General features: G+C 49.6%; 1 protein-coding gene across 1 annotated transcript in view; it reads right to left on the bottom strand.

Moving 5' to 3' along the window:
• The window catches only part of PTPRN2 (protein tyrosine phosphatase receptor type N2), a 628,914-nt gene that overhangs the window by 498,486 nt on the left and 114,740 nt on the right, over nt 1-15,688 (bottom strand). The window contains exons 9-11 of the mRNA XM_044920028.1: nt 6,798-7,004; nt 5,430-5,470; nt 1,903-2,282 (exon numbers count right to left, since the gene is read on the bottom strand). Of these exons, the coding sequence (XP_044775963.1) occupies nt 1,903-2,282; nt 5,430-5,470; nt 6,798-7,004 (628 nt within the window). The remainder of the gene's footprint in view (nt 1-1,902; nt 2,283-5,429; nt 5,471-6,797; nt 7,005-15,688) is intronic.

Below are 15,688 nucleotides of genomic sequence, written 5' to 3' on the forward strand. Positions count from 1 at the left end.
ACAGACAACACACACGTGCACAACACACAGATGAATACAGCCAACACACATGTGCACACGCACACACAGACACACACAGATGAATACAGACACTGCACACATGCACACACAGATACACAGATGAATACAGACAACACACATGTGCACACGCACACAACACACAGAAGAATACAGACACCACACACATGCACACACAGATACACAGATGAATACAGACAACACACATGTGCACACGCACACACAGATACACATGAATACAGACACTGCACACACGCACACACAGATACACAGATGAATACAGACAACACACATGCACACAGAGATACACAGATAAATACAGACAACACACATGTGCACATGCACACAACACACAGATGAATACAGACACCGCACACACAGATACACAGATGAATACAGACAACACACACGCACACACACAACACATAGATGAATGCACACAACACACACGCACACATAGATATACAGACAACACACATGCACACACAACACATACACACCACACACAGAGACATAAACACACATATGCACACACAACGCAGCAATGTTTCCCAAGGGAAGGAAAAATCCACAAAAGGGCTTTGGACACGTGAGAATAAGGAATGGTTGTCAGAACGGTTTGCTCCACAAGGGAACTGAGGAGGTGTCTTGGCTTTGCTTCAACGGTGCGAGCTGTGTCCTCAGCAGGGTATACTGTTCAAGTCCCATGCGCGCTTCTCTGTAAGGCGTGATTCTAAAGACACACACCCACTGGGAGTTCCCGCTCTAAAAAAAGGAGCCTGACAACAGACATGAATACATGGAGCCCACCATCCAGGCAAAGAGGTCAGAAATGGGAGGACACGTCTCAACAAAAAGTACTTGAGAAAATGGAGTCGGTATTTTGGTGCGGGCTTGAAGTGTCAGCTGCTGAGGACTTCTCTAAAAACACACATAAAAACACCATCGACAGCTCAAGAGTCTTACGTCTAAAGCTGGCTTTGATAGTGGTCTGAGCTCAAAATTAAATATTTTCCGCCCCATTGCAGTATACAGCTCCAGCTGCCTGATGCAATTTGCTATCTGCTGATGGATTCTGCCGGGAGGCGCGAGCGCAGAAAGACGGCGTGCGGACCCAGCATGAGGAATGGAGCGGCCCTTTCCACCCTGCGCGTAATCCCTGGGATGTGGGCAGCTTCCGAGCTACTGAGGAAGAACCGCCTGGACAATGAACACTATAATGCAACGGCGGAACCCCACACATCTGCATACACACGCACGCACATGCACGTGCACAGCCAGATACGCTTTCTCTTTTGAAACACAGCTTCCATTCCTTGAGGAAAACGCGACATTTTTACAGAGCATAGTGTCAAAAGCCAGTCATTAGGGTGATGACCTGAAAATAGGGCTGACCACGTGCCCCCTGCTGGGTACACACTGTGGGAATGAGGCCCCTTGATATGTGCAGATCCGAAAGAAGAGAAGAAGGAGCATCCTATTACCACGCGCACGTCTCCCCCTCTGAAGGAGGACTCGTGTCCCGATACCTGGACTGCTTTGCTGTGAGGCAGACAAAACCGCTGGAGCCCCAGGAGGCAGGGAGGCAGCACAGACGCAGACCCCAGTCCCCCACGCCCTGGGGGCCGCTGCGTCCACGCACCCCACAGTCTGGGCCGCAGGTGCAGCCAGGAGGGGTTTGTTCTGTGGAGAATCACCCTCGAGCTCAGGCTCCTAGGTCATAGCACCGGGTGACAGACGGCTGGCTCCCGGCTGCCCTCCTGCCCCCACGACACCAGGAACACCTCCTCCTGTGTCTCCGGGTTAAGACAGGCAAGAATGGAAGTGGCCCCCCTCCACCCACCCGACGGGCACCAGGAGAGAAAAACCAGAGCCTCTACTTACTCATCTCCGGTCACAATGTAGCCTTCCTCCTCCTGGGAAGGCCTGACCTCCAGCCGCAGGCCTTCACTGGGGCGCCCCTGGGCTCCGGCTCCAAGGCGGGCATCTTCCTGCGAGGGCCCTGGAACCCAGGTCTGGAACTCGCCAAAGCCGCCCGCCCTGGGCTCTGAGGGAGGTAGCCCCTCCAGCCGTTCCTTGGAGTAGGTCTGACTCCTCACGTCCTCCACCCCAGCGCTCTCCTCCTCCCAAGCTGGGGGCATCCTGGGCGTCTCTGATTTCTTCATCTCCGTTTTGAAGGGCTCCATAAGAAGGGGGGTGGCAGGAAAGAGTCGGGACCCAGGATCCTGCAGGTGGTCCCCGAGTTGGAGGCTCAAACGACTGACCTGGCAGAAAAGAGGCTCAGTGAGGTGACGTTCAGGAGGAGTCGGTGGGCAGCCCCCGGCAGGGGATGGAGTAGTGCTCTCATGGCCACATTCAGAATCCCATCGGGATGGGACATGTTCAGCCAAGGGGAGGACGAGGGCCTCACACATCAGCATCACTCAGCCAAGCGTGTCTCTGTCTCTGTCTCATACACATACAACTTCCTGAAGAATCTGATTTTATAAACTCAGTGTAGGTGTTTCCCATCTATATTTTTAAATTTTTTTTAAAGATTTTATTTATTTATTTGAGAGAGAGAGAGAGAGAGAGCAAGAGAGAGCACGAGTGGGGAGGAGAGGGAGAAGCAGACTCCCTGCTGAGCAGGGAGGTGATGCGGGGCTCCATCCCAGGACCCTGGGATCCTGACCTAGGCCAAAGGCAGCAGCTTAACCAACTGAGCCACCCAGGCGCCCCCCCATCTATATTTTTAAAAAGAGCCCATGTGGGGGGTGCCTGGGGGGCTCAGTTGGTTGAGTGCCCGACTCTTGATTTTGGCTCAGGCCATGATCTCAGGGTCGTGAGATGGAGCCCTGGGGCGGGCTCTGCCCTCAGCAGGGAGTCTGCTTGAGATTCTCTCCCTCCCCCTCTACCCCTCCCCCCTGCTTGTGCGTGCACTCTCTCATAAATAAAATCTTTAAAAACAAACAAACAAAACAAAAACAAAAGCAATAACAGCCTATGTGGATTCTGAGACCCCCTCCAGAAACAATGAGTGCCTGACGATAACCGTCCTACTTGCATTTACTGAGCTCTGACAGGGCCAGAGGGCTCTGTAGCAGACGCCCGACCTGCACGGACTCTCGGCGTCCTCACGACGCCCTGTGTGTCAGGAGTTCTCACCCTGCCCCCAGTCCCTCAGGGAAGTGGAGAGGCCAGGAGTGAGCAGTCATGGGGACACGCATCTGCAGCCTCACAGCACCTAGGGGCCTGGGGTCCTCATAGCCAAGACTTGCCCATCCTGACCCTGTCTCCTGGACAAGAGGGCCCTCAGAGCTACTTAATTGACATCTCGACAGATGAACATTATCTTACACACTCAGCACTGATTATCTGCCAGGCACTGTGCTCAGCGCTCTGCGCGCGCTCTCACTTAATTGCCACCTCAACCCGGGAGTGCAGTCCTAGTTTTATCTCTAGTCTGTAGGCTCTGGGGCTTACAGAGGTTAATAACGTGCCTGAGATCACCGACGGCAGATCCAGAATTTGAGTGCCATTCCCGCTGATGCCAGAGAGGCTGCCACTGGGCCACACCGCCTCTGGAGACCCCAGCATTACCTCCAAGGGAAGCCCCTGGTCCCTCCCCCTGCTTGCTGCTGGTGCCCAAGAAGGGGGGGCACGCCCAGGGCGCCTCCTACCGCGCAAGAGCAAGGGATTTCCCGTTTCACCATGAAATTACATCTCCAATATTAGACTAGATGGCAAGACGAAGAGTGGATTTACCTCACGGTATCAAACACAAGATTTATAGGAAACTAAGGAAAGACTATAAAGGAAAATAATTATTCCCTTGCTGACTAGAAATTGTATGTGATTTTTCCTTGTGTGTTTTGAAATATTTAAAGAAAATGGTATCTTGATAAAAACATTTGCTCAAATTTGGATCCCGAGTGGTGATAGTACATGGCATTTCAGTTACCACGTACGGATGGAGCCCTGTCCTCAGGCTTTTAAAGGAAAGAGAATGGTGTTTTCACCATGGTCCTGGTCTCTGTGCTCCATGAGAGGAGGAAACAAAGGATGTTAACAAATAAGAGCTCAGAAAATACAATACTCAGATGCCTTTTGGAAAAAATTGTTTGAGGGGCGCCTGGGTGGCTCAGTCATTAAGCATCTGCCTTCAGCTCAGGTCATGATCCCAGGGTCCTGGGATCGAGCCCCGCATCGGGCTCCTTGCTCCGCGGGAAGCCTGCTTCTCCCTCTCCCACTCCCCCTGCTCATGTTCCCTCTCTCGCTGTCTCTCTCTCTAATAAATAAATAAAATCTTAAAAAAAAAAAAAGAAAAAATTGCTTGAAAATGTACCCCAAGTAACAGAGAAATGAATCAAAATTCAACTTGTTTAGGATGGAAAGGTGGGATTATGAGAACCCTGGGGGTCTTCAGAGAACCCACGTGGGTTGGAGTGTGTGCCCCTGGAGACCCCACAGCCCTGGCTCTGGCTGTCGGCGTCCCTCCGCTTTCTGAGACGTGTTCTTAGTGCCACGTCTCCCTCCTCATCTGAGACAGAGTACCCCCCCATTTCTGACGGGCAATTAAGAGAATTGTTAATGTTTTCTTTTGCTACTTGCTAACAGGCATTGAACCACAAGCCACTAAGATAATCCGGAAAGAGAAGTACTAACCAAAAAAACTTTTTTCCACTCCACAGAAAAAGGGTTTTGTAGAACCACATAATGATACTGTCACTGCTTATGCACTGATTTTCTGCATCCTTAAGACTGTACTAATGAGCAAAGGTCCTTAAACAGGAAAAGCCAGCAAACCAGTCCATGAGGCGTGTTACCTGTGACGGAGCCCTTTTCCACACTGCCTTCCCGACCAGCGCTGTCCAACAGACCCTCCAGCAATGATGGAGACGTTCTCCATCTGCACCATCCAACCCACGTATTACAAAGGAAAACTTGAAATGTGGCTAGTGCAACTGAGGAAGTGAATTTTTATCTACTTAATTTTAATGAATATAAATGTGGCCAGTGGCTACATGAGACAGTGCAGGTCTGAATGACCCAGGGCCTGTAAATGAACCTCGGGAATCACACACAGGATGATCTCAAGGACATACACCAGTCCATATCCCAGGTAGGAAAATTCTAAGGAATATTAATTTTTTAATTTGTATTAACCATATTTTCCATATTTCTACAATGGGTATTCCTATATAATCTGAAAGTAGACATTAGTATATATCTAAATATACACCATTTTTTATGCTCTCTTTATACTTTTTCCCAATTTGGGGATTATCAGAGTTTTTCCAAACTTTTCTGAAAAAACAAACAAGCCAACAAACCTTTGTATTTTGTCTATGTTCCCAAACCATGAACAGAAAGATGACCGGGACAGCTCTAGATCTAAGGGGAACCAGACCCGCAGAGATGCCTCACCGTACCTCCTTGTAAACGCCACCTTCACCGTCCGGTCCCCAGTCATCTGTGAAAGACACAAGCATGATCAGAACCCTCGTTGAGACCCTCATCATAGGCGCTGCAGCACCCAAAACACCAGAGAGTCCTTGACAGAAGGTCAGGCAGTCAGGATGATGTCGGCCTAGTTTCTTCTAAAAAGTAAACCTTTTTGTTTATAGTACAATATTAGCGTTCTGTAAACGTCATGGAAGAGGAGGGGTGTCCCCGCTGAAGCCAGATGTGAGTTCAGTCATGAACGGCATCACCAGCCCCAGGGATCCGTGTGCTGTGCTCAGAGTTAGCTCACAGCAATATCAACCCACAGTGCCGACAGCAGGTCCTGGCGACAGAAAAACAAAGGAAGGCGTCTCCACCAAACCACCTCAAGGTCAGATGTCCTCAGAGTTCACTACCCTTCTAATTATCCTACCAGCAGCGCCCGACAGTGCAGAACTCGTGTACTCAGGAAGCCCAAATGCCCAGGCACCTTTTAGACCCCTTCACCCTCAGGGGGGCACCCATCTTCTCATTCACTGATGGCCCAACACAAAACCTCGTCCTGCTGGGCTCTGGGAGCCTCTTCTACATCCCGCCCTGCTTCCAGCTTCCAAGCAAGCCTCGGTCCCAGCCCGCGCATCTTCTCACTTGTGTTCTGGGCACATACTTTTTGTGTGCCTACTGTGTGCAAGGCACTGAATTAGATGCTTTCATGCAGTTGCAGTGACTCTGAGAAGCAATCAGGCACAGATAAGGCCGTTCATCAGGGAAGCTGCTGTGTGTGCGTGTGCGTGCACATGCGTGCACACACACACACTGGGGGGGTAGGGGGGAATCTCTGCTCTCTCTGAGAAGCAATCAGGCACAGATAAGGCCGTTCATCAGGGAAGCTGCTGTGTGTGCGTGTGCACATGCATGCACACGCGTGCGCACACACACACACTGGGGAGGTAGGGGGGAATCTCTGCTCTCTCCTTGGAGCAGCCTCAGAGGGTGGATGTGAGCCTCGAGCAGACATTCGAATGAAGCCTTTTCACTGTATTATTCAAATATTTGACTCCATTCACTTGCACAATCCAAACAAAAACACTTTCTATCGCTCCTGTTTTTTTCTAATTCCGAACCTCAGCACAAAGAGCAATTTGCCTTTCAACATAATTGCTCTGGTAGGCTCAGCCTGTGAAGAAGGCTTTTAGAGGCAAAAGTTCAAACAGACAAAAACCGTTCCTACAAATCCGCGTCTCCTCAGCAGAAGGAACGTTTAACAGCCTGCTGAGCCGGGCCTCTGCACAGCTGCAGCCTCTTCACGCCCCACGAGCCCCACACGTACGTGACCCCAGGGCTGGGAGGCTCACCTGCCGTGCCGTCTCCGCCCTGCTTGCCAGGATTGGCCTCTCGTGGCTTTCCTGCGGCTCCTTTCTCGGCTCCTTGAAGCTCCCCTTCTGCATCCACACCCCGCACGGAGGTAGCAATCACGTGGGCCATCTCGCCGAGGCCCAGGGGGCTCAGACCCTCCACAGGCTGCTTTCCCAGGTCCTTCAGGAGACTCCGGATAAGTGCTTCTGGGGTGCACACACAAAGGCAAGCACAGAGGACACCAAGGAGGAGCAGTCAGCACTGGAACGAGGAGGTAAACGAGCGATCCCAAACAGGCGCACCGTGGGCACCCAGAAGCTCAGCAGAGAAATGGGATTTAATGAGGAGCAGCAGAAGTTCAGTAAATGAAGAGCACAACATTTGTAATTTAAAAACTTACTGGATGAGCCTGGCAGCAGATTGGGCAATGGAGAGCAATGGGTTAGTGAATTTCAAGATAGATAACAGAAACTATTATTATCTTAAGAACAGGTGAAAAGGGGGCCCCTGGGTGGCTTAGTCAGTTGGGTGTCTGCCTTCGGCTCAGGTCATGATCTCAGGGTCCTGGGATCGAGCCCCGCGTCGGGCTCCCTGCTCAGTGGGGAGTTTGCTTCTCCCTCTGCTCCTACCCCCACTTGTGCTTTCTCTCTCTCTCTCTCTCAAATAAATAAATGAAATCTTTATAAAAAAATTTTTAAAAAGATTTGAGATGGACTGAGCAGAAACTCGGTAACCTGCAGAACCACCCCAGGCATAACAGACTCCAAGTGGAGAGCAAGAAGGAAAAGGAAGAGAGAATGGGACCAAAAAACTAAAGGGAAACAAAAAAAACCTCCAGAAATTCCCCCAAATTGCATTAACTTCGAAAAGTCAAGGCACCAAACCCCAAGAAGAACAAACACAAAGAGAACCACGCAGTGCCATCTCTTAGGAAGGTGAAGGTAACGCAGACCCCTAACCGCAGCCAGAGGCTAAGACATGCGTGAGGCGTGACGGACACAGGCAGTGGGCTGACCTCAAGCAGAAGAGGGCACGGGACTCACCGCGTGTCTTCTGAGAATGAGGTCTTTGACAGAATTTGTAATTATCGATTTGATAACACACATATGAATGACATATGTGAAGTGTTAAAAGAAAAAACATTTAATTTGGAAGTCTACGTCCAGTGAAAACATCCTTCTAGCCTGAAGGTGAGGGAAAGACATGTCCATATTATAAAGGGGGCTAAGCTCATCGGCAGCCAGCGGACCCGCGTAAGACACACCGGGAGGGTGACACCGGCTGGAAACACAGGCTGTAGGAAGTGCTGAAAAGCTCCCAGAGGGTGACTGTGCGGGTGCCCCGGACAACGGTCTCTCTCCTCCTCTTAGTGCTGCTAAAGGGCAGCTGACCGTTCGACGGGAAGAAGTCACTGCGTTTAATGCATGTCGAGGTAAACGGCCGGCACGGGAGGGTCACCAGCATGGGCTGGAGGGTTTATCTGCATTTTACGTGAGGTGTGCGCGGATCACTCCAAGTAGACTTAGTGCTGGGACCCGGCCTGGGGTGACGGGGATGTCCAATGGCGTGTCAGTTACGTGTACACACACGTCCACACTCACTTGTATACTTGGCATCCATGCATCTCATGACAAATAGATCTCTCTCAGCAACAGGAATGTTTGATGGAGTCTTGTTGCTGACGTGGAGGGTGCCCCGACTTCTTTTTCCTGGGTATCGAAGGTGTCTGGTTCCTAAGTGGAGGTTTATGCAAGGTGGGTATCCTCGTGACTGCTCCCTGAGACCTGGACCAGTGAGAGTTCACACTCTGCCCATGGCCTCACTCAGGCAAGCCTTGAACTGAGTGGGGGAGGGGATTATTTTCTGCTTCTTGCAAATTAAGAAATTTGGGCTTTTCACATTTTTTAACATCTCCATCTTTGGGAGCTCTTGCTCACCAACAGGCACGAGAAGCTCTCAACACTCACGATTCAGCAGGCCCTACGCAGGTGCACAGAGAGCGCGGGTCAAGCCGCTCCGTGCTGTCAGCCAGGACCCAGCAGGGGAAGGCCCAGACTCCCCGCAACAGCTTCACCAAACTTACCACTCGTCTGAGGTAGTAATGTCTGTGCCACGTGGCTGCGGCTGGAAACCTATGTGCGGAAGCCCCCGAAACACTGTGCACAGCGCACCCACCACCGGGCTCCACCTCTGAGTCATGCTGACGGAGCAGGACGGCCTCGCCTGGTCAAAGCGAGCTTTGTTCATAATAAAAGCCTGATGGGAGAGTTCGGAGCGATCCAGACTTACTGACTTTTCAAAGAGAAGCAGGTCGAGCCTCCTGTGAATTCCTCGAGTGGAAGAAAACGTACAGTCACGCTCACCTGTCCACCAAAGCTCGCTCTTTCAGGGGAGTCTTGCTCCACTGTCCTAAGGAAACTCATTTCTGAACATTGTGTGCCACGCCCCATGCTCTCCCACAGTCTCCTCCTTGCCAGGGAAGAGTTACTGCCGTAATTCTTTTTTTTTTTCTTAAAGATTTTATTTATTTGACAGAGAGAGATAGCGAGAGCAGGAACACAAGCAGGGGGAGCGTGAGAGGGGAAGCAGGCTTCCCGCTGAGCAGGGAGCCCAACAGCGGGGCTTGATCCCAGGACCCCGGGATCATGACCTGAGCCGAAGGCAGACGCTTAACGACTGAGCCACCCAGGCGCCCTCGCTGCCGTAATTCTGATTTTGCTGCGTGAAGACACTTTCTGTCAATCTTTACTCAAGACTTCCTGTTGACGACCGAGGTCCCTTCTGGATCGACAACCCTTGGAGTCTCCATGGTACTTGTTCTGGAAACACAGCTGGAGGTGGAATTGGCACGATCGTCAGATGGGGTCCTTGAAAGTGGGGGGGACACTGAGCGTGTGGCATACGCCGTCGACCCTCACGGTCAGGACTGGACCTTACGGTCCTGCAGCAGCAGCAAAGCCCCGGTGAGGCCGACACTGAAGCCTGACAGCACCAACACAGGGCGGTGACGTCCCTGCACCACCCGGCCTCGGCTTCTCTATCAACCAGCTGTTCCTCATGCTCCGACGTGTGGCCTCACCGACCCTGGGGACACTGAGCTTCCCAGGAGTACCCACATCCTAGACACAGCAAACGCTGCTTTTCACATGCCAGCCAACCAATCCAGAGCCCACCGCTTGTCACGGCTTCTACCGGGCCCCCACACGGCAGGCCACCATCCGCCGGCCCTAATCGTCCCAGGGCCTTGCCCCAGAGCCGCTGGAATTATGCCCGCTCACTAGCCCCTCGCCCGCTGGGCCCGCCTCACCTGCTCCTTCCTGAAGGGTCCCCTCTGTCCGCCTCACCACCAACCCGGTGCTTCCCTGTCTGGCCCTGGGCGTGGTCTCCTCCTGGGAACTGTCTTCAGCAGTCTGGCCAAACCGGACTAAGAACAAAGCCTGCATCTGAAACCACTTGCTGCCACAGGGAATGCAGACCGAAGCCTGTTCTGCGGCTGTCTCCCCTCCGTCCCCAGAGCCTCTCACGGTCCCAAATGTTCAGTGACTGAACGCTTGACTTCAGGAACAACTTCCAGCACTAATTTCACTTCCTTATAAACAAAACATACCTAAAAATACAGAAAAGCTTGCCCGATGCAGAAGTGACAGGAAGCTGAAGACTTGAGCAATCCCACACAAACAGCAGCTGATGCTGGGCTGACAGAAGGTACGGGCTGTTTCACGGGAAAGATAAAGATGCGCTCCGGGATTGCAGGTGCACACCTGTCACAGCGACTGGGCTGTTCTGAAGAAATGTACTGTTCACTGCAGCTTTCAGAGGCAGAAGGAACTGTCCCGAACCTGTAACTGAGTCAGCGAGCAGCAAGCTGAGTACAGCTTTTCGTTTTGATTCCCACCAAACACCTTTCTCTTCTGATGCTTATCTTAGCAAGGTCTTGTGTCACCAGCCACTCCCATGGACCCCACGCTGACCACAAAGCTCTCATTCCTCTCAGGAAACAGATGGCACTGGGGGCTTCCGATTCGGAGTGCCCGCTGCACCCCGGGAAAGAAGATGTACAGGAAACGCCCCAGAGGCATGCCAAGCCTTCCTCCTCTTGACAGGGCAGGGCCCCCTGCCCTCACACCAATACCGACGCGGAGCATCTGCTCTGAAAAGGCCCTTTCAGAAAAAGTCCACAGTGACCCGCGCTTGCCAAGTCCACTCCAGCAAGTCTTCCCTTTCATCACAGTGACAAAGAGAAATAATCCCAACAGAAATCGCGTCACAAAACACCCCCCCCCCACTCACCACATGCAGACCTGACCATCCATGCAACACAAGGACAGAGGGACACAAGGAACAAGGTGTTGCGGGACCGGGGGACAGCGGCTGGCCCAAAGGGAGGAAAGAGTGAGCAGAGACCTCACCCACTGAGGCAGACAGGAGGACGGTGCCAGGCCGTGTCTGCTCTCTGTGCAGACCCGTTAGCACAGGCACTGCCTGGCATCAGCCATGAACCCCACTGCTGTGGGCAGTGGCTTCCTGTCCACTTTCTCAAGCCAGATGATGCTAGAATCTACAGGGGCTTGCTTTCTCCTTTATTGGCTATCGTTGTGGCTGAGACTTTGGTTTCTAAGGACACATTTAAGATTCTCATCAGTCGCTGTGTCAGTCGAGCTGGCAAGCTGGATTTGCATGAAGAAAAGTTGACTTCTTTCCAGCGGGGCATGCCCTGCTGCCACTTAGGAGAAAGAGCACCACGTTGCATCCCAAACGTTGCTTCAGGAAGCCGAGGGTTGAAGGGGCTGCAGGCACACACCTGGGGCCCACACAGTTATGGACTCATCTCCCCACTAATACTGCCAGTGTGTGGTCTTGGGCAAACCCCTTAATCTCACTGGTGCTCAATTCCCTTATGTGTCATGGGGACAAGTGAGACAGGCATGTGAATCACTTATCCAGTGGCAGGCATACCGTAAGTGCTTAACAACTGTGACTATTATCATGATGATGAGGTGATGGTCAGCAATCATTTACCCTCCATCGTTTTTCATCCCTTACAGTCCACCGTAAATATACAGGCTTGGATTTCCATGGTGAGTTCTGGCTATAGTTCAGCGTAATCCGTAAGCAAAGAGCAGAGAACATGCCACCTGTCCGTCAGGATGCTTAGCTGTGCCAGGTGACTACTGCCTCCCAGTTTGTTCAACATTCAATTTAAGATTATGCTTTCTGAGATGGTTCTTTGCCAGAGTATTAAGCCTCATTTTAAAGAAATGTTAACCTCGGTTATTAAAGTCAGGCCTCAGGCTCCATCCACCCGCCCATACATCCACCTGCCCATCCACCCACCCACCCATCTACCCACCCATCCATCCATCTACCCAACCATCCAACCATCTACTCACCCACCCACCCATCATCCATCCATCCACCCATCCATCCATCCACACATCCATCCATCTACCCAACCATCCATCCATCTACTCACCCACCCACCCATCATCCATCCATCCACCCATCCATCCATCCACACATCCATCCATCTACCCAACCATCCATCCATCTACTCATCCACCCACCCATCCATCCATCTACCCAACCATCCATCCATCTACTCACCCACCCATCATCCATCCATCCATCCACCCATCCATCCATCCATCCAACCACCCATCCACCCATCCATCCATCCAACCACCCATCCACCCATCCATCCATCCATCCATCCACCCACCCACTCTCCCATTCACCCATCCATTCACCTATTCACCTCACTAACTGGTACTGGGTACTCACTGTGTTCAGAACCTAGAAATAGGAATCACTATTAGAAAGGATAGAGAATTAAAGGCATGGTTTGCTGCAGAGCTACAGTAGAATTCACACATACATATCAAAATGTTTTAGAAGCCAGAGAGACTTGACTACTGGATAGTATTAAGCAAACTCAACATATGGGACAGACCAACCATAAAAAACCTGCAAGAACATCAAATGACAGCACAACTCAAGAAGTCATTTCATTTTCCTCCTAAAACAGACAAGTATTTGAGCTGACATGCTTTTCAAACTGTCACTTATTACCCTATTTGTAGGCAAATGTCTTTCCTGAAATTCAACCAACCTCCAAACGTTAAATCTACTTGTAAATTACTCCCTACATTTTACCCTGAGAAATTAACAATTACGTTGATAAACTTAGATCTGACAAATGTCACTCATAAAACTTTTAAAATATAAAAATATAAAACTTAACTTTTGTTAAAAAAGTTTTTAAAATTCTTATTGTTTATAAATTTCTAATAAAGGCAACCCAATTAATTTACTGATTTTTTAAAAAAGATAAACCCAAATTATGTCTTTAAAAAAATCTAACTGTATAATTTTGGGATCTGAATTACCCTGAGCAAAACTTTTTCATTAAAAATTTCAGGAATATATTTCAAATAGAAAATCAATAAAATACATGAAAAAATAACCTAGACTAAAAAGTAAAGGCAAGTCTTTGCTGTTTACTTCATCTCTAGCAGTATAAACACACCCACTTCAAGTGGCCTGCATTATTGCAATGATGGCATAGAAGGTGAGAAAAGGCAAGCACCTAAAAGTAGAGGCCCTGCTGCAGGTGGCCAAGGCCTGTCACAGCATGGTGCTGCACACTAAATGCATGGTCCCGTTGGGGGGCCAGAGTGCCCCCAGACGTTTGCCAAGGCAGGGAATGTTTAACAAGTGTTGAATCAAAAATATGTTTCCGGTGAATGCAAACTTCACTAGAAAAATCACTGGACAAAAACATTCCATTCCTAAGCACCTTTGCTCCCAGTCTCTGTCAGACCACCCTCTCTTGCAGAGCTAAGGTGTCCATCCTAACGGGGTTCCACCACGTGGAATCCCTGCCCCACCCCACTCAGTGGGCAGAGGATGTCACTGACCTCCCCTGGGACAACATTTCAGACTAAGTTAAGCCTCTGAGTCAAGGTTTACTGTCTACCTCGGCAGAACGTTTCCTCTCAGAGCCCCAGTCTCCCAGCCTCCCACTGTCTCCAGACGTAGGAGTGCAACCTGATGGGATTATTGTGCTGGAACTACAATGTAAAGGGGCCACAAGAATTATCACAGTGGTTATTCAGATCCTGGTTTGCAGCAAATTGGCCTTGGATGAAGCTGTGAAGCCGGCTAGATTTTCACATCCCTGCCTGTGTATGGCAATGTTTGTATCCCTCACTGCCTTGTGCCATCTTCTGTGTAGGAGTCTGGGGTCTAGTCCTGTCCCCACATGTCCAAATGCCCCTCCCTTTTGCCCCCACATACCCCCACCCAGGCTGCTCTTTAGGCAGCCTCTCTGTGTTGCTCACAGTATGAGTGACTCATTCCAGGTCTTGTTAAGGTGAGTGATAATCAGTGAGTGATTCATGCCTCCCAGAGGCTCTTGAATTTAAACGGAAGAGTTCAGGAGAGCCTCTCCTTCCTCCCACTCCCACCCCGTTCTTTCCTTCCTTCCTTGCACAATTTCTATGCACAGCTACTTTCCAGGCGCAGGAATAACGCGTTAACAAAGCCCTGGCTTTCACGAAACATTCATCCATATCAGAAGAGAGAGAAAATAAGCAATTGAAAACACAAATACATAGAATGTCTGGTGCTGACAGGGGCTATGGATAAATAACCCAGTGTATGGAAGATGAGGGAGGTAGAAAGCCAGTAATTTCCACTTGAAAGGTTTACGGTGAAAACAAAGTGTGTAGATTATCCACCACATTTCTAATAATCAATACAGTGAATGTGAAATTGTGCCCCTCTTCTAATAATCTGTTCCAACATCTAAGAACTCAGAGAAATTCTTATGGTTACCGTACATCTTTTTTATTCAGCTTCCTTCAGTCTATTCTCATTATCTGGAGAAGAACAGGAATAGATCACCACAGGATAAAACTCATGTTCTTTAAGATAAAGATCAGAGAACAGAGGAGACTTTCCGTGGGTCTCTTAGAATGCCTATAGTAAGAAATATCTACCTTCAAAATGGAATAATAAAATATAATTCCTAAAATTGTCTCCTCTCATCCAAAAAAGAAACTTTTCAGGTTTCATCAGTAAAAAATAACTTTAAAAAAATTATTTTCACAACAACAAACCTTCAGTATGCAATGGTAGTTTCAAAGCGGCTGACTAGCTTACGATGAGAACAATTAACACATGTCAGAAATCATCTCCCATGCCACCACTGTAAACCACACTGAGTTATCTCAAAGGCACCCACTGTCAATCATGTGAAGACGAACATAAATCAAGAGATCCTTTTTAAAAAGTCCAGCTAGCCCTGGTGGATTGAAGAGGCACCACGGCACAGAGCACAATCAAATACCACGTGCATCAAAGTGGAACATTCTTTTGTTCCATCAACTGCACCATATAATTCTGAGACCCGGGCAGCTTATAATGACATTTTAAGTAGCTTTCAATGCTCCAAGTGGGCTCTAGCAGAGCAATTACACAAATGTCAGGACATCAAATATGTAAGGCCTGGAGGAGATCAACTCACAAGCACAACTGCTGCAAGCCTGACCTACAGAAATTATATGTCTTAATAGGGTCCCCCAGACAAAATGTTATAAGCTTTAGAGAATAAGCAATGTGCAGATAACCTCACTACAAAACTGCTTTAACAAGGAAGATGTGGTTCATGTATAACAGCTTTTGCTCTTAAATGTCTTTATCACAATGCGTATATGAAAGCACACAATTTAGCCATGTCCAAACACACATCATCATCATCATCATCTCTACCATCATCATCATTACTACTGTCATCACGATCATCATGATCCTCAACATCACCACCACCACCACCACCACCACATCATCATCATCACCATCATCAACACCAGCACCATCGTGACCATCA

This window comes from Neomonachus schauinslandi, chromosome 12, assembly GCF_002201575.2.
Source record: "Neomonachus schauinslandi chromosome 12, ASM220157v2, whole genome shotgun sequence".
NCBI lineage: Eukaryota > Metazoa > Chordata > Mammalia > Carnivora > Phocidae > Neomonachus > Neomonachus schauinslandi.